This window comes from Balaenoptera borealis, assembly GCF_965194805.1.
Source record: "Balaenoptera borealis genome assembly, chromosome: 17".
Lineage (NCBI taxonomy): Eukaryota > Metazoa > Chordata > Mammalia > Artiodactyla > Balaenopteridae > Balaenoptera > Balaenoptera borealis.
Window position 1 is genome coordinate 69,806,455 of NC_138876.1, and position 20,007 is coordinate 69,826,461.

General features: G+C 38.5%; 1 protein-coding gene across 11 annotated transcripts in view; it reads right to left on the minus strand.

Annotated features, from left to right (window-relative positions):
• PREX2 (phosphatidylinositol-3,4,5-trisphosphate dependent Rac exchange factor 2) overlaps positions 1–20,007 on the minus strand; it is a 298,158-nt gene that overhangs the window by 42,445 nt on the left and 235,706 nt on the right. The window contains exon 37 of one of the 11 annotated variants that reach the window (XM_082363374.1): positions 1,788–9,080. The exons of the other annotated variants lie outside the window; for them this stretch is intronic. Coding sequence (XP_082219500.1) covers positions 9,005–9,080 — 76 coding nt within the window. The 3' untranslated portion in view covers positions 1,788–9,004. Of the gene's footprint in view, positions 1–1,787; positions 9,081–20,007 lie in introns of those variants that run through there. 11 annotated transcript variants of the gene reach the window in all.

A 20,007-nucleotide genomic window follows, 5' to 3' on the forward strand; every position in this document is an offset into this window, starting at 1 on the left:
CATGCAATGAGGTTGAAGCTATTGGACTAAATGAGCAACTTAGAGAAGCCAGAAGGGGTAGACTCTGTATGGCCTGATAGGTCCTGATAGGTCCTGATAGAGTCGGGTTTTAACTAAAGGCCCTCATTACCAGAAGACAGGTTATTTTATAAATTTTACTGCTGTGCATAAAAATTCAGGGTCTCCTGAAAGTTCTGAGTGTCTTTTCACTTCAATTATACAGGTACGTATTTAGGCTGATGCTATGAAAACCCATGTACACACCTCCATGCTTTAACAAATTAGAATTTTGCGCTTTTGCTTCCCCTTTTAAAGGAATGAAACCTTACAGATACAGGTGATCCCTTGTTATCACACTTGTCCACACCCATTGTTCCAGACTCTCCCCTCCCAGGGTTAACACCACCCAGAAGCTGGCATTTGTCACTTCCATGCTTTACAAGGTCACCCACACAGCTGGTCCAAGTGGAGGCACCAAGGAACAGGTGTGATCATTGTTCCATATCCTTGTTCACGTTGATGGCATTAGAATTTCAACCTTTGGTGTTGTCATTTTCAATTTGCACATATTGTCATCCATCTGTATTTCTTCTTCTTTTATAGCCTTCTCATATTTCTTACTTTTGTGCAGTCACATTTGTTTTTTTTTTGGCTGTGCCTCATGGCTTGTGGGATCTTAGTTCCCTGAGTAGGGATTGAACCCACGCCCTCAGCAGGGAAAGCTCGGAGTCCTAACAACTGGACCGCCAGGGAATTCCCAAGTCTCACCTTTTTTTTTTAACATAGAAATTTGTTATTACTTTTTATAGCAAGAGTTAAATTTGATGACATTTAGAAGTTTCTATTCCTCTTTATTTTTTTTAAAATCCACACTTTCTTTCTACACTTGCTTCCTCAAGAATATTCAGTTTTTCAAGTTCATTATTCAATTAATATTTTTGATCCATGTCTGTCAGTGGTATACTCTGGAATAAAATTCTAGAATCTAGGGCTTCCCTGGTGGCACAGTGGTTGAGAATCCGCCTGCCAATGCAGGGGACACGGGTTCGAGCCCTGGTCTGGGAAGATCCCACATGCCGCGGAGCAATTATGCCCGTGAGCCACAACTACTGAGCCTGTGCTCTACGGTGCGCGCCTAGAGCCCGTGCTCTGCAACCTACAACGAAGAGTAGCCCCCGTTCACCACAACTAGAGAAAGCCTGCGCACAGCAATGAAGACCCAACACAGCCATAAATAAATAAATAAATAAATAAATAAAAATTCTAGAATGTAGATTGACAGTGAAGTTTTCCCCACAATATTGCTCTTGGTGTCTGCTCTCAATTGTCTTTGGGGGCTAGTCCATATTTTTTCTCTGATAGGTTAAGATTTTGGTTTTATCCTCAATGTTCTGAAGTTTTACCACAAAGTGTTTAGGTGATGATTTATTTTTACTTATCCAGATAGGTCCTTAGATTGTACTTTCAATTTAAGGAGTCTTGTCTTCAATTCTAAAATAATCTCAGATATCATCTTTCCCCATAATCTCATCCATTTTCTCTCTCTCTCTCTCTCTCTCTCTCACACACACACACACACACACACACGTACACTTTCTTTTAAGATCTTATTTCCCCATTACTGCAATTTTGGTGATTTCCTAAATAATATCTTCCAAATGAAAAAACCCTGTCTTTGCCAATCTAGAGTTTATCCTTTCTACTGGGAAATTTTTTTTTTTAATTATTTATTTATTTTATTTTTGGCTTGTGTTGGGTCTCCGTTTCTGTGCAAGGGCCTTCTCCAGTTGCGGCAAGCGGGGGCCACTCTTCATTGCGGTGTGCGGGCCTCTCACTATCGTGGCCTCTCTTGTTGCGGAGCACAGGCTCCAGACGTGCAGGCTCAGTAGTTGTGGCTCACGGGCCCAGCCACTCCGTGGCATGTGGGATCTTCCCAGACCAGGGCTCGAACCCGTGTCCCCTGCATCGGCAGACAGATTCTCAACCACTGCACCACCAGGGAAGCCCCTCTACTGGGAATTTTATTTCAATGACTATCTTTTTCATTTCCAAGATTTCTGCCTATTCTTATTTCATTTCTGCAACTAAAAGGTAAAACTCCCCACAAGAATGTAAACTCTCTATGTGGATATGGATTTGATTTACTTCTGCTCATTGCTGCATCTCTAGCACCTATAACAGTGTGTAGAACATAGTTTGATCTTAATAAATATTTGTAAATAAATAATTGACTATTTTTATTGCAGGATTTTCTACCTTCTTCATGAATGGCAATCCTTTGTTTATATTTTGAGCATCCAAAATATACTTTGCCATGGTGTCTCAATATTTTAATTTCTTCTGGGTCAAGTTTATTTCAATGGCCATTTTCCTTGGTTCTTTTGTAGCTTTAGGCTTCCTCATGTGCTTTGGAGTTTTGTTCCGCAAGCTCATGTGAAGTGGGAGGATTTTTTTTTTTTTTAATGTCTTTATTGGAGTATGGAAGATGTTTTGTTTAGTTTTATTTAGTGCTTTGAAACAGCTCCATCCAATAGCTCTCATCATCTTTTTCTTACAAATGACTCTGTGCTCATTTTGTGCCCAGAATTACCCATCTGTAATCAGTTTCATATTGGTGATCTGAGTATTACATTGTCCCGACATCTGGATTATTACCAGTCACGTCACTGAACCAGCGAGTGATTTGGTTCAGTTCTTAGTTTAACAGCCGTGTTGTCTTTCTCTTGCCACCTTAACGTCTACAAAAGTGATAGTCTCCGGAGTTTGCATCCTTGCTCAGAAGTAGAGGGGCCCTTCTCTACAACCTGGTTTCAGAGTGAGGCTCGCTCTGGATCTCCACCTAGTGTAGGATGACTTTAATTTCTCATTTCCCTGCACAAGTTGTACCGGCCCCGAGTCCACCTGCAGAGCTCAGGAGGCCAGAGGCCTCAACACAGATTACAAATCAGCACTTGAACTTCCATTCCATTTGTGGACCAGTGAGATGATAAATTATGAGCTCAGCTGCGACTCTTGCATTTTCTGTTTTCATAGTTTGTCTAGCATTGCTATATGCTTGGAACAGAGAGGGTGCTTCGCAGCTGGAACCCACAGAGAGAATACTGACCAGATGCCCTCACGCCTTTCCTCAAGTGTGCTTGGTAGAGAAAGTAATGTGGTTAAAAAGAGTATGCAAGTCCATGGACAAATTATTTAGCCTCACGTGGCCTCAAGTCCCTCATTTTTACAATGGAGAGTAAAATTGTCTAATATATAGGTAGCATAATGTTGAAGATGAATCAATGCATATGAAGTGCTCAGTACTGTGGTAAGCAAATAGGACTCATGCAATAGACAATAATAATCACTATTCATGTGTGCACAGTAGGAGGGGACTCTGGGAACATTTTTATCCATAGCCAGGAGTAAAATAAGGCCAAAACCTCCTGCTTTCCCCTGAGGTCATCTAGAATATTTTACAATACATGTAAAAAATGAAAATTGAAGTAGATATTTGGAATCTACATAATTCCATGATCAGTGCACAGAGTTCAAGTCTAAAAAGAAAAGAACGTTTTTAGGTTAAAGAAAAGGAGGGTGTCAGTTAAATGGCTTAATCAGGTGCACTGGTTATAAAAACTGCAGTTCTCCTATACCTTGAATAGATTGGGAAGAAATATATTCTGTAAAAGCAGTCCATATCATCAGCACCACCTGAGGAAAACTTCACTGTAGAAACCTACCACTACAGCAGGCCACACTGAGCACTCTTCCTACTTTCTGAAAGAGATGTTCCTTTAAAAATAAAGTTGTCACTGATTCAGCCAGTTAAAAGCAGGATCATGTTGATCTAATTCTACTATAGTCACTTAAACTGACTTGGAAGAAATCTTCAAATTTTCCTTGGGACAAAATCTTTAAAGAAAAAAAAACATGTTTGATGAAGCGAGCCAACAGAAAACTAAAATTAAAAATTTTTATAGATTTAAAATGTATAAATGCTCACATCAAGTTAAACCCTTATTCAGAAAGAATCTTGTCTTTTCTAAGCTGCTATAGAGCAAAACTAAAATAGAAAAAGCATCTAATGATATAACTGCACCCTTCAAAATGCTTTTAGAAGATAAAAGCCTAACAAATTCAGAGTTAAATATATTGGCTGATCCAGACTTGTGTGAGTAGTTAATATTTGTTAATCCATGATTATAGAAAGCAACAAATTATTATAAAATATATCTATGGGCTGATGACATCTAGAGAATAGAACCATGAAAAACAGCTTCTTTGTGACTCCTGTGAAATTTACACAGCCAAGAAATATTTTAATTCAATCAATTATTTGTTAAAATAAAAATTTGGACTTGAGCCTTCAACTAATTTGGGTACCCCCCCTCAGAAAAATGGTTGTTCAGCCATGTATTTTACCATCCCTAAGGTTTACAAGCACTCATAGAACTTCAGTATTTTTCAGAATATGACAAATAAATTCCCACAGGGAAAAAATTTCTAATGCACTTCCCTTAATTACAAAAGTCCTGCAATACCCCTTAATCAAAATTTATAAGAGAGTTAATGGTAAAACTGGATTAATGCCAAAACTGACTGTGGTTTATTATGTTTCTGAGGTTAGTAAGAATGAAGTCATGGTTCTTTGTCTCAATACAGCAAATCTTATTAAGACCATTTTGAAAGCACTCCTGCTACTTTATGTAGGAGGAACAGTAAGTTTCCTTTCATGCAGGCATACATCAGGCTTTGTTGTCACAACTTGTAAATGAACCCTGCCATATAAAATGGATATATTATGATATTTTCCATTTAGTCCCTATAGAATAAAACACCAATAAAAGAGGTGATAATGTCATGTTACAATAAATAGTGGTATAGATATATCCAAATTAAATAGTAATTACAATGGAACAAACCTTGGGAAAACACCTCATACAATCTAGCAGCAAAGACAAATACACAGGTATCTAGAATGCAGGGCAGAAAGTGAAAGGTACGTTAAAAGGTACAGAAAGTTATTGGGATATACCCACGTGAGGAAGAAGGAAGGCCACATAAGAATATGGTACATGAGTTGGATTTTGACGGATGGATGGGACAGGTCAAAATGGGAAAACAGCATTTCAAGTGGAGGAAACACCATAAACAACAGAACAGAAAGAGCAACGGATGGAGCCAAGTTGGCCAAAGAGCAGGTTCATATAAGGCAGGGAGAGAAAGTGCTGGGCAAGTGGGCTGGATCCATGTTGTGAGGAAATTAAATACCAAACTAAGGAATCGTAATGAATTTGTTAAGCAGTAGAGAAGCACTGCACAGTAAAAACTTTGCTACTGCTAAAAAAGTAAGAATAAATGGAAAGAGGTACATGACCCATAAGATAATTTAGGGAAATTAGAGCTGCCAAGAGACCCTAGAAATGAAAAGACTAGTTCAGCATTCATAACAAGACCATGGTAATGGACATAGGGAATCGATGTTTGCCAGGAGAGAAAGAAAATGAGTTTGGAGAACATCGAGATTAGTTTACGGAGAGTTATGCAAGTTAATGTATTGATACTAACAAGAATTAGGAAAATGATTTCTCCAACAAGTAAAGAATTAGGGTCATAGCTCTACAGGGTCAGGATGATGCTCCAGGAATGGTCAGGTTTTTACATAAAGAGAGACCACACAACAGCCTGATATAAAATTTAAACATATTAATTTTGTCATAGGAGATACTCAGAGGTTAAATCAATGACAAAAGTGATTGGCATTTGGCAATCTCATTTGGCACTTCTTTTTGCTTTTTCTGGGCATGCTGGAGGATATCCAATTTCTAAGATAGGTGATTAAGGCATAAGAGCCACTGGTGTTTTATAAATAAGGAGGAACAACTATAGTATTCAGCTCAGGTCTCTGCTATATTCTTGTTTCTTCTCCAGATCATTGCTTATGAGATCATCTCTAAATAATTTATGGAAATTTCTCACTTGGCCAGACTCATATATACTTCTCCTAATATCATGTCCTACCCCTAAATATTCTAAACTGTATCAGGTAGCTTTGGGATTTTAGCATTTACTCTGCATTTCAAAAAGGAGCTATGACAATGGTCAATTATGGATATTAGTCATAGACATGATTATATATGCCATTATTACGGTGGTACAGCAGTCGACTACAGGTGTGACTATTTCATTGAGTATTACTGTTAAACTGCATTTGACTATCATAGCACTTAAGTTAGGAAAAAAAAAATTCCACAGAAAATCTCATTAAGATACACAGATCTTCTGTATAAAGGAGAATCACCAGACAGGTTCAACCTGTGCCTACATATGGGCAAAGAATACATGACGAGTAAGTAGGTAGGAGAATGTTGATTTGTCCCTTCATCCCACCCACCTTCTGTGCCCATAAACATTAGCCTGACTTCTCTGGAATAGGCTTTATTGAAAGTTACATGAAGAGAAACTCTGAATAATGAGATAAACTTGGATTTGCTTGGATAAATTTGTCTTTTGGCTTGTCAAAAACAGAGCACCTAGGGTTACAGGTGTTGTTACAAAAGTGCCTGTTAACAATTAACAGCTCCATTTCTACTTGAGTGTCAGGGAAAAAAATTCCTGAAAGGTTAACAAGACAATATGTGTGACCACAGAGAGCAATACTTTCTCACATTATAAAAAAAAAAAAAATTCCTCTGAGATTTCTCTTAGGCCCCGAAAACAGAATTATGGTGTCAGAGATAGTGGAGACGTACCCCACTCCTCCCTACTGCTGTTGATAACCCAATTTCACTCTTCTCCTTTTTGACAACCTTCACTCAGTGAGTTGACTGGATTAAAATCCTCTTCTCTGCTTCCCAAACCCTCCTTTACTCCACGAGGAATTTTGCTCCTCTTTTCATTGAGTCTTCTAGGGTGATATTCCTTTCCTGCACCTGCAGCACGTACATACCACCACAGGCACCGTCTACTGTTAAAATTCTGCATATAAACAGATTTCCCAATGGCAACACCATGCCCAGCCATTACAAAACACAATCTTCGTGAAAATGGACAGAAAAAGCAAATCTGTAAAAATAAGAAATCCTTCCCAAGAATAAAGTTTAATTATATTTTTAAAAATCTCATTACACCCAGGAAAAACAGTAAAGTCAAGGAATATTTCTATTTTTAAACTAATTCTATTTAATTTAATAAAAATTATGTCTCCAGAAAGTGTGGCATGCCCATATTAAAGGATGCTTTTTTAGGTTTAAACTCGTAGAAGTCTTATAACAGCTCAACTGACAAGATGTTGACAGGTCAGTGCCTTCTCCACGTCTTTCTGTGTATTCCTTACTTGACTCCAGTCGGCCTTCAAAATTACCTTTATAAAGCATAGATATGAGCATTTCATTAACTTGCTTAAAGACCTTCAAATTCTCCCAGCACCCAAAGTCTACACCTGGGGTATTCAAGGCCTCTCTTAACAATTCAGCAACAAACTTCCCGTCCCATCTCTCACCTCTTCAGCCTGCCATGTTCAAGTTCGAGTCCTCTAACATACCATCCACATGAAAATCTCTCCACCTTCTCTCGTGTTACTCTCTCTGCCTGGAATGGCCTCTCACCTCTTCTGCTTGGCAAAATTCCACTGATCCTGCAACACCCTGCTCAAAAACGACATCTTCTTGAGAACTTCCCCACTGAAACAAATTTATCTCACTATATGACACCAAGTTGCATTCATTCTGTCCACTCTGCTAAATTGCATACTCTCAGGGGGCAGAGACCCTTTTTTCTTTTAACATTTTTATTGGAGTAGAATTGCTTTACAATGTTGTGTTAGTTTCTGCTGTAAAACAAAGTGAATCAGCTATATGTATACATATAATCCCCATATCCCCTCCCTCTTGCATCTCCCTCCCACCCTCCCTACCCCACCCCTCTAGGTGGTTTGTTTTTTTTTTTTTTTAATAAAAATTTATTTATTTATTTATTTTTGGCTGCGTTGGGTCTTCATTGCTGTGCGCGGGCTTTCTCTAGTTGCTGCGACTGGGGGCTACTCTTCCTTGTGGTGCGCGGGCTTCTCATTGCGGTGGCTTCTCTTGTTGTGGAGCACGGGCTCTAGGCTCGTGGGCTTCAGTAGTTGTGGCCTGCAGGCTCAGTAGTTGTGGCCTGCGGGCTCAGTAGTTGTGGCTCGCAGACTCTAGAGTGAAAGCTCGGTAGTTGTGGCGCACGGGCTTAGTTGCTCTGCAGCATGTGGGATCTTCCCAGACCAGGGCTCGAACCCGTGTCCCCTGCATTGGCAGGCAGATTCTTAACCACTGCGCCACCAGGGAAGTCCGAGACCCTTATTTTTGAGTAAGGATCAATTTTTTTAATGTTCATGCTTTTTTTAAATTGTGATATAGTGGATGTACAAATTATATGTTACAGGTGTACAACACAGTGATTGACAATTTTTAAAGGTTATATTCCATTTAGAGTTATTATAAAATATTGGCTATATTCCCTGTGTTGTATAATATATCCTTGTAGCTTATTTATTATATACATGATAATTTGTACCTCTTTATCCCCTGACCCTATCTTGCCCCATTTTAAAAAATTTTGTGATCCCATACCCAAGACAGTGCCTGACTCATAGCCTGCAACTAATACTTGATGTAGTATTGAACTGAATTGAGTTTTATTTCATGAGAGCTAAAAAGGAAGTGGGGTTTCCACACTGTCAAGCAACTAAATATATGTGTGACCTAACAGAGAAAAAGAAATATATTAAATATCTTAATTTTTAAAATAGATAAAATAATTACTATGCACATTTGAAAAAGAACTCTGTAGGAAGGGTTCTTCTTAAGTTTATAAATATTAAGCTACATCTCAATTAACACTGAAGCACAATACTTAAAGGATTTAACAACCATAAGAACTTAAAAATAGGGAGGAAGGGCGTTTCAATATTCCCTCCTTGGTGAAAGACAACTATGATTAAGAGAAAAATATTCATAAGATCTCTTGCAAGACTCACAGGAATGCTGTTTTACCTATAAATGAATTTATAAATAATTTCTGCTAAATGACTAGCAGAAATGATACAGCAAAATTCTTGTTCAGTTCTAAATATGAAAAGACAAAAATAAACATGATTAAGTACTATCACATTTAGATGTTAAATGCCTAACTCTTGGCTATTATACTTTTACACTAGAACCTATAAAAAGCTGTGATTTCCTTTAAGTGGCAAAATCCAAGGCCCTTAGTACAATACCTGACACATAGCAAATTACTCAGTATTAGCAATCATTATCATCATTTTTATTCATTACTTAACATTTTTTAAATTTTTAAATAAAAATTGTATATATTTAAGGTACACAATAAGATGATCTGAAACACATAATGAAATGAGTACTAGAGTCAAGTTCATTAGCATATCATTACCTCACACAGTTACCATTTTTTGTGTATGTAAAATTTCCTGGATTCTACTCTCTTAGCATACTTCCAGGGTTCAATACAGTATCATTAAGTATAGACAACATGCCAGTACATAAGCTCTCTAGACTCATTCATCCTACATAACTGCAAATTTGTACCCTCTGACCAACATCGTCCTATTTCCCCCACCTCCCTATTCTACTCTGTTTCTGTGAGTTCAACTTCTTCTTCTTCTTCTTTTTTTTTCCAGATTCCACATATAAGTGAGATCATATGGTATTTGTTTTTCTCTGTCTGGCTTATTCCACGGAGCATAATGTCCTCCAGGTTCATCTCACTCGGCCTTGGCCATAAGGTTTCTGCTAAGAAATCTGCTGATAGCCTCATGGGGGTTCTCTTGTAACTGAGCAATTTTTTTCCTTTGCTGTTTTAAAAATTCTCTCTTTGTCTTTGATTTTAGACAATTTTATTATAATAAGTCTTGGAGAAGAACTGCCTGGGTTGAAACTTTTTGGAGACCTATAAATTCATGAACTTGGATGTCCAAATTCCTACCCAGATTTGGGAAGTTATCAGCTATTATTTCTTTAAAAAAGCGTTCTGCCCCTTTCTTCCTCTCTTCTCTTTCTGGGGCTCCAGTAATGTGTAGGTTGTTTCTCTTAACGGTATCCCATAATTCATGTAAGCTTTCTTCACTGTTTTCCTCTTTTTTTTTCTTTTTGTTCCTCTGACTGGATAATTTCAAATACCCTGTCTTCAAGTTCACTGATTTTTTTCTTCTGCTTGGTTGAATTTGTTGTTGAAGTTCTCTATTAAATTCTGCAGTTCAGTCATTGTATTCCTCAACTTGAGGATTTCTGTTTGGGTTTTTTAAATGGTTTCTATTTCTTTGTTGGACATCTCATTTTGTTCATTCACTGTTTTCCTAATTTAGTTGTCTGTGTTTTCTTATATTTCACTGTATTTCTTTGAGAATCATTCTGAATTCTTTGTCAGGAGGTTTATAGATCTCCATTTTTTTAGAGTCAGTTATTGAAGCTTTTCTTTCCTTTGGTGATGACATGTTTCCGTGATTATTCATGAACCTTGTGCTCTTGTGCTGGTGTCTGTGCATTTGAAGTAGGAGGCAACTCTCCCAGTCTTTACTGACTGGCTTCAGCAGGAAAAGCTTGTCACCAGTCAGTCCACACAGAAATTCTGCTGGAGCCATCTGGTGGAATCTGCAGGCAGGCAGGTCTCGTGCCTGGGTCAGCAAGTAGACAGGTGTGGTGTTTGGATCTACAGGGACCAGCCTGGTACCTGGGTCTGCAGGAGCCCACCTGGATCCTGGGGCCATGGGGGCTAGACTGGTGCTGGGGTCCACAGGGAAGATGGGTGCTCACGTCACTCTCCTTCCCCCAGGAGGAGGGTGCCTCTCTCCACACTGGGCTGGCCAGACTTGAGGGAGGGGTGATGGGGATACTGTGAAATGGCCTCTCCTATCCTCTTCAATGCATCCTTTCTTATTTATGTGCTCCATTCAGGTGCTGTAATCCTTCACCCAGAATCCTTAGCTCTTATGAAGTCATTTTTATTCATAGATAGTTGTTCAAATTAATGTTTTTGTGAGGGGAGGAGCATTGGAAACTACTAAACTACTATCTTGCTGCTGTCACTACCCCACTATTATTCCTTCTTTAAGACCCATCTTTAACAACACCATCTCTCTCAAACTTCCTAAGGATCTTCAGAATCAGTGGCTTTTCCATGGACCCCAGCACCTACTGCATCCCTACACATCAGTACCTATTGTTGTGTCCTGAAAGGCTTTGTTTACATGTTTCTTTCCCCCACTAAACTATAAGCACCTTGTAGACAGAGACAATGTACAGTGTACCTTTATTACTTTATCACCTTACACAGTGCCATGCACACTGTGAGTATTCAATACATTTTGGTTGAATAAATAAACGAATAATTAACTTTCCTAAAATTCCTGCTGAATAACAGGTCTAAACCATTTCCAAGAAGAAAGTGTCTTCTTTCAAGAAAGAGTCTGTGTCCAAAAGTATTAGAAATCATCTATCACAAATAATAGCTGTCGGTCAAGAAAAATATTGCCAAGCATAGTAAATTTTCTCCATCACAAAACAAATACACACTCTCACTATTTTGCTTATGAACCTTACTTAAAATGGAAAAAAATTAACTGTCTGAAAAAGATAAACTAGGTCACTGCCCTATTTTAAACTTTGAAAGTGTTTAATTAAGATCTGCTGAAGCAGTGTGGAACTATCACTGTCTTCTAAGATATTAAGGCAGACAATTCAAAAATGAGTCTCATCTCATAAAAAACTGCACACATCTGCTTCAGAGGGAAGGCTTGGGAAATTGTAATATGACTAGAAATACTGACATACAGACATTTGAAATATGTCATTAGCAGAATTTAGAAATAGTGAGTATGGTAAGTGAAAATACATTAAGAAACTGAAGGTCCCTTGGGACTCTTTTTTTGTAATTTCATTCCTCAGATGAGCAAACAGATCACAGGTAAGTTTTAAAGAACTATTTGGAATTAAACATGATCTCTGTGAGGGCAGGGGCTACATCATGTTACCACTGTATGCCTGGCACCTAGAATATTGCCTGAGTCAAAGCAGTTGCTCAGTAAATATTTGTTAAATGAATCATTAAGTAAATAATTAAGGAAAAGTGAAAATCGGTACGGATAGACAAGAAATCATCTTGTCCACTACTGAGTCCTTCCTGCAAAGAACTGTAAGTTTGATCAAGTGCATTCTAATAAAAATGTAAACTGAGTGAAGTAAGTCAGACAGAGAAAGAGAAATATTGTATGATATCGCTTCTATGCGGAATCTAAAAAAAAATTTAAAAATAAAAATAAAAATAAATGATACAAATGAACTTATTTAGAAAACAGAAGCAGACTCACGGACTTAGAGAATGAACTTATGGTTACCAGGGCGGGAAAGTGGCGGGGAGGGATAGTTAGGGAGTTTGGGATTGACATGTACACACTGCTATATTTAAAAAGGATAACAAACAAGGACCTACTATATAGCACAGGGAACGCTGCTCAATATTATGTAACAACCTAAATGGGAAAAGAATTTGAAAAAGAATAGATGCATGTATATGTATAACTGAATCACTTTGCGGTACACCTGAAACTCACACAACATTGTTGATCAACTCTACTCCAATATAAAATAAAAAGTTAATAAAAAAGTAAGTACGTCTTCACCTATCCATGTATCTTTTAGACACTGTCCAATAACGTCCTTCCTCTTCCAGTCAAAATTTCTCCCAAAAAAGTCTACCTCGGTAATTCTCCTTCCAAACCTCTGAACCACTCCCCTTAGCTGACTGCAGTCAGATCTCCACCCATCACACTACTCGCACCGTTCTCCCTATTAATGCCAATGAAGTTATTTGTACTGGCCAAATCCAGTGGACATTTTCCAGGTGTTATTTTCTGAATCTCTTCTTACAGAGGCACTCTTGATCATCCACTCCTTCACATTCTCTATCCGCTAAGTCTTTTGACATTGGCCTGGTGCCTTGTCGGTTCCCACACAATTCCTTAACCTTGCCTTTCTGCCTCTTCCACCAGCTCCTCTTCCTGACCTGCCCCTTCAGCATCTGATTCTGCCTCACCTCACTATTCTCCCTCTGAACCCTCTCCTGGGTCATCTTTTTTTCCTCTTAGGGACTCAAATCTGTGCATCTCTAAGCTCCAGATTTGTGTGTTTACTTATGTGTTTAATAAACAAATACTTTACAAGCCAGGCACAGTGTCAGGCACCGGGATAAAAGGTGAAAAAAAGACAGTATTTACCTGCAAAGAATTTATGTTTGAGAGCGAGGACAATAAATAGGTAATTACAATCCAGCGTGATGAGTGGTCTAAAAAGGGTCATTAGCAGAGTGTTAGAAAAGCACATCAGTGAACGCATTACGACAAATAGTGAAGTAAGTCAGAAAGAGAAAAAGAAATACCGTATGCTAACACATATATATGGAATCTAAGGAAAAAAAAAAAAAAAAGGTCATGAAGAACCTAGTGGTAAGACGGGAATAAAGACACACACCTACTAGAGAATGGACTTGAGGATATGGGGAGGGGGAGGGGTAAGCTGTGACAAAGTGAGAGAGTGGCATGGACATATATACACTACCAAACGTAAAATAGATAGTGGGAAGCAGCCGCATAGCACAGGGAGATCAGCTTGGTGCTTTGTGACCATCTAGAGGGGTGGGATAGGGAGGGTGGGAGGGAGATGCAAGAGGGAAGAGATATGGGAACATATGTATATGTATAACTGATTCACTTTGTTATAAAGCAGAAACTAACACACCATTGTAAAGCAATTCTACTCCAATAAAGATGTTAAAAAAAAAAAACAGGTACTAGGCAAAGGAAATGAAGGGTCTTTAAGGCACAAGGAAAATTTAGGAGTGAGAATAGAAGTTGTCCATTTAGATCATGGAATTTAAGTCTCTGCAAAGCTTCTTAATTCCCTCCAGAGAGGGGAAGGCGTGAGAAACGGCAGTTGGGTGATGACTCAGCAGATCTAAACAACAGTTGAATGAATGAATGAGTGAATGAAAAGGTAAAGAAGGAACAAGAGGGGGAGGAGGTGATAGAGAAGAGAGGGACAGACATGGGGGGGGACAGGGAGGGAAGGGGGAGGAAGAAGGCGAAGGAGGGAGAGGGTGCCTCACCCTTTATTTATCATGGATTTCTCTATGCTGCTTTAGATATAAATGAAGAGGCAAATGATGTAAGAGTTAAAAGATTTTTCCATTGTCCTGATTGTTGATAAACCACTGTAAATCTGTCTAACCTTCCTGAAATCCTTGTAGCATTCAACAACAAGAACTTGAGAGTAATAAGAAATACTAACCCTGCACTATGGATATGAGGGCATGTTCTTAATACTTTCATTCAATTACTTCAATACTCTTTCAGCATCTATTTAGGTATAAAGCCATGTTCTGTTTTAGGAATGCGTCAATGAGCAGAGACAAAGCTCCTTCCCTCAGGGAGCTTGCACTCTAGCACACACGAGGGGTGGTGTGAATCTGTCTTCCTCCCCTGGTGAAAGTCTGAAAAACCCGACTCCAGAAGGCTTTCTGTGTGGGAAAACAGCAACTCCTAATGCTGGCTCTTCCCACATCTGCTTTTCTACTATATGCAGCCCTGTTCCCTATGTGGTTTTCAAAGACATTTCTTCACCCAGACATGAGACAAGCTTGCTCTCCCCACTTCAGAATCTGCTCTCGGTTCACCTTCCAATTTCCACCTCTGTTTAGGGAACACGCACACATATATGAAAGACCAAAGCGACCTCTCTCACCAGCAACTGTTTACTTTGAACTCTAGCCTATGTCGTCTAGCTTAGTGCCTCTCAAAATGTGGTTCTCAGACTTAAGAACTTGTTCCCAAGAATTCAGAAATTGCATAACAATTTATATTGCCTCAACATGCAAATAATTAACAGTACTTTTGTTATTGAATAGGAGATTGATCAGTCCAGTAAGTCGTGCATGGCGTGAGCTGCAGAAGAGTCACACACAGGAGGGCTACAGGGCGATAAGTGATATCGGAAGGTTTGTCAACCATAAACCAAAAGGGTATAAAAACTGAAATCAAACATAAACATGTGTTTTTATTTACAACTTACCTCTACTGTCACTTTGTCAATCAGAATTTTAAAAATTGATGGCTTAATATAATTAACTAAATGAGAGAAATCAAATTGGTAGAATTCATCCATAATTTATGGATGACAATACAATTTCATTGAATTTTTGTTAAGAAATTGCGTTTAAATCTTCCCTTCCTGTGAATATATATCTCTGTGAGACTGGTTTTCTTCTATTAGGAGGGTTATGGGTTATTAAAACAAGCATAGAAAGAGTTTAGAGGCGCATTTTCCTCTGTAAGCTAGGCTGCCATCCCAACCTAGATTAGTTACCAAACAAGAAACTACTCATTTCTCACATTTAAAACTTTAAATATTAGTATATGCAGTGTTTGTTCAAAGTATACATAAAGATGTTGAATATGGGGAATCACTATTTCACTCATAACTTTAATTTTGATTGCAAAATAACAAAAATGACCTCAATGGCAATTCTTTACTAATTGCCCAAAGAATCTGGTAGCATTCAAGGTATAGTAGAGCAGAGCTGAATGTGATACCTTCCATTTAGCTTTTATTACAAATTGTATAAAAAGTTACTGCTTCTAATACTGTCCTTGGAGGTACGTGGAAGCCTTCTTCTGCTTTGCTCGTAGCAGTTGGGCAATCACCATTTCTGTCTTTGGGCTAAATCCAGGCCTGGAAGCATAGCTGGGGCTGTGCATCCTTCTGGATAGTTTTTCACAATTGCCTCTTTTATAGTTTTTCTGGTGTGAAATCGAATGAAGTATCTAGGTTGCTTTCAGGAGTATCTCTGTGCACAAATAAAACTCTTCCAGCTCCATCTTGAAGAGTTATATTATGCAGATGCCCTCTGTCTTCCCCACTGGGCAGTGAGGTCACCTGCTCCAACACTGAGTACACTGGGAAGCCCTTGATACTAATTTTATTCTCCAAGTAAGTTGCCCTGCAGGAAACCCACAAAATCCACCATCCATGAAGCTCACCTTCAGGTACAAGTCTTTGTGATCAGCTACTCCCTATGCTAGGCAAATACTGAGGACTGTACAAACCTCCTCTCAGCTAACACTCCTGTCAGCCTATGAAGCATCACTAGCTCCAAAGGACAAATAAGGAAATCAAGGTTCAGAGATATTGAGAAATTGCCGCAAGTCAGACCACTAGTCAATGCAAGAGTGGCGACTGGAATCCAAGTGTGACCAACTTTCCCTCCTCTAGTATATTACTGCAGCGGGCAATTCCAGATCATTAACCTTCTGGTTTTTCTCATTTATATCACTGTACAAATTCTAAACCAACTGAAAACAAAATATTCCCACGACCTAAATGTCATTTGGTCTATTAAGCATATTTCTGTTTTTTCTTACTTAGCTCATAAGAAATGCAATGAGCATCAATCACATTAGATCTACTAAAAATGCTTCTCCTTTAGACAAGGAAGGGATTTGTTCATTTTTTTTCTCACTGTGTTTTCTGAATGTGTCTGGTGTTACATCTGACTTCACTGATTTCTCAAGTATCAAGAGGAAATTCAAAGTTTATAGCAATGGAAGCACCTCTAAGAAGCATTTAACTTATTAATGTGTACACAATTGTATGAAATATGCTATGAATGGAACAGAACTATAGGTTTTTAATTTTGCATGATGAACATGTCTTAATATTGACTAGACTTAAAATATTCTATTGAGTTCACTTTTATTCTATTAAAATATTTTATATTTAATTATAGTGTATCATTATTATTATTATATAATTAAATTATATTATTATATCTAATATTACTTAGTGTATATTTCAATACTTTATTTTGGGATTTGATGCAAAGACCATGGCTGACAATGCATGCTGATGACATTTAAAATGTATGCACATGAATTCCCCTTCCCTGACAACGTGTATTATGAGGGCAAAAAAAATACATTAGTGAGTTTGATTCACAGTCAGACTTCAGACATAATTTCTTTCATTTCCAAGTAACAATAATACTCCAACTATTTCAGCCCCTTTTACTTCTACTCTGGTCTTTGTCATAGCTTCTTTTCTAGTTCTACAGCTATGAAACTAACCCCTTTTCAGAGACAACAAATCAGAATGCTTCCTTGTCCTTTGAAATTCCCATTATTTTCAAAGAAGATTTTACATATTTGTGTTGTACTTAACGCTTTTATTGTAAGTGATTAAAGTTGTATTAAATCACTTCCCCAAGCCAAACACATTAATACTGGGATCATTCCCTACTTCAGAGAAGTAGTGGAGTGCTGTAATAAAAGTGAGTGCTGTGACAGGGAGATCAGCTTGGTGCTTTGTGACCACCTAGAGGGGTGGGGTAGGGAGGGTGGGAGGGAGACGCAACAGGGAGGGGATATGGGAATATATGTATACATATAGCTGATTCACTTTGTTATACAGCAGAAACTAACACAACATTGTAAAGCAATTATACGCCAATAAAGATGTTAAAAAAAAAAAAAAAAGAGCTGTGGAGCTGGAAATAGCTAGTTTGAGAGGCTTGGTGTCATCACTGCCAGATGCCTGCATTTGAGCAATTCACCGACCCTCTCTGTATGTGAGGTGTTACCACCCGGGAAGTTTCATGCCTTATTTTGGCTTTAGCTATGTCTGACCTCTATGGGAGTGACTCCAGCCTACTGGACAGAGACTCTTGGATGTCAGTCTCACATCTCAAATCCAATTCAATTCAGTATCTTGCACTACAACCCCAAAGGAGCTTCTCCGCTTGTTTCCTCACGATATCAGAGAATAATCCAGGCACCCAAACCAGTATGTCTCTGTCTCCCTCTCAACATACCATGTATTTAGTGGAGAAGATTTTTTTCCCCTAGTTCTCATATATTTCTAAAATCTATGCCTTCTTCTCCATCTCCATTTCTACCTGCACAGGGTTTTTATTGACACTTGCCTGAACTATTTTCATAGCTACCTAATCAGTCTTTCTGACCCTAGTCTTGTCCTCACCCCTAACTGGCCCTCAGTGGTATCCCCAGGCTGCTCAGTTAAAGATGTTTTGCTCCCTCGCCACTTAGAACTCACAAGTGAATAGTCTCACCTACAGGCTTCAGCCTAAGCTCCTCAGCCAGCGGGCGTCCGAGGTCCCCCGTGGCCTGCTCCTGCCCACCCCGCTCCTGCCTCCCTTCTGCCCCTCCTCACCTGTCATGGTTCTGCAATGCCTTTGCTCTTATCACTCCCTCCCACTGAAACAGCCTCTCCTGTCCTGCATCTCTCCCGCCAGCAGTCATCTGTCTGAACTCCCCCGTCCTTGGTCTCTCCTAAGTGCTCCCCTTCTACACTCCCTGGGCATCCTGTAACCACCATGGTGGTTAGCAGAGAATTTCAAAATTACCTGTTCACCACATCAACTCTTCCTCCCCTTTCAGATTCACAAGGTCATGTTGTCTAACTCATCACTGTATCCCCAATACTGTACACATTCCTGCACTTGCATACAGGTGCACAATAAATACTGCTGAAACATAGGAATATTTCCAAACCCATTCAATACTGACATCAGAGCCCACACCATTCACCAGACGTTCTGTCGAAAATCATCATGATGTCAGTCAGGACCCCACCACTGTTTATGTGCTGTGTTCTGGTTTGGTTGCCCCAAATCATCTACATACAAGCATTCATTAATCACCTATGAATAGATACCTTATCAGCAATGGGTAAACCAAAAAGAGAAAGACAAGGTGAAAAGGAGAAACAGATACATATAAAAAGAATATAAAGCATAATGTGGTAAATGTTATAACAGATGCCTATAAAGGGAAAATAAGGAAAAAGACTCACCTTAGGGAGGTGGAAGACCTCTCAGGGAGGATGGATTTTGAGGTGTACCAAGAAAGATGGGAAGGAATTGGTTAAAGCAACGGAAACTAAAGTCCTTCTGGCTGAAATTACCAGAAGCCAAGCAAAGATGTGTTTGATTTTCTTCCTGAATGACCGACAGAACTTCACAAACTTGAACCTATGTAAGATAGAACTTTGCCCTCAGTTGAAGTTGGGTGGTCTATATAACTAGACAGCTAATTTACAAACATAAGGCTCTTACTCTTCACATAAATTATGATTTTCAATAAATCCATATTAATTTCTTCTAAGTTACAATTTTGTCTTTTCTATCAAAAGCTCTGGGCCCAAGCTAAATTTCCTGACTGGTGAAGGGGTAAAGTTTTGAAAGGATAATTTGTGATTCACTCACTTTCCATGGTCCATCCACCAAACCAAAGAAGTTTGAAATGTCAGCAAAAAGGAACTGAACAAAAGCAATAGGAAAAAAATTCACTGAAAGAGCTTGACTAGGATGCTTTGAATATATTTTTTAAAGACTGACTGTCCTCATGATCAGCTAGAAAAGTCAGCAGAGTTAAAAATAAGAATCAGCCTTGCTTCCATAAGCAGGGACCATTTTTCCTCACAGAGTGTATTTCTCTAACTGATTCTTCAGGGTGTGCTTATTTTCTCTTTGATACTTCCAGCTCTAATTTATCCCTTGGGAAATTCTGAACATAAGGTACTTTGATCTTCCCTTTGCTTTGGTGAAAACAATAGCTTTCCTTAGCCTGCAGAGAGGTAATTCTCTTCAAATGTTTCTTATTGAAGATGATTTTACTTGCTTCAATTTGTCAGCCAGAAAATTTATTCATCCTTGATAAACATCATCACAATGGACTTATCACAAAAATGTGAAAACTCAGAGTTAAGTCATTCTAATCTCATTTGTTGCCCTTATCTAAAAATTGAATTAAAAATTCCTTTAATGTAAAAGTAAAATAAATATTAGACATAATTACAACTTCTCAAGGGCAAACGAATTAGTTTGAATTCAGACAGAAATAAGTACAGTCCAGATAATTAAATGAGATTACATGCATAAATACATAGGCAACTATATCATATTTTCAGAAAG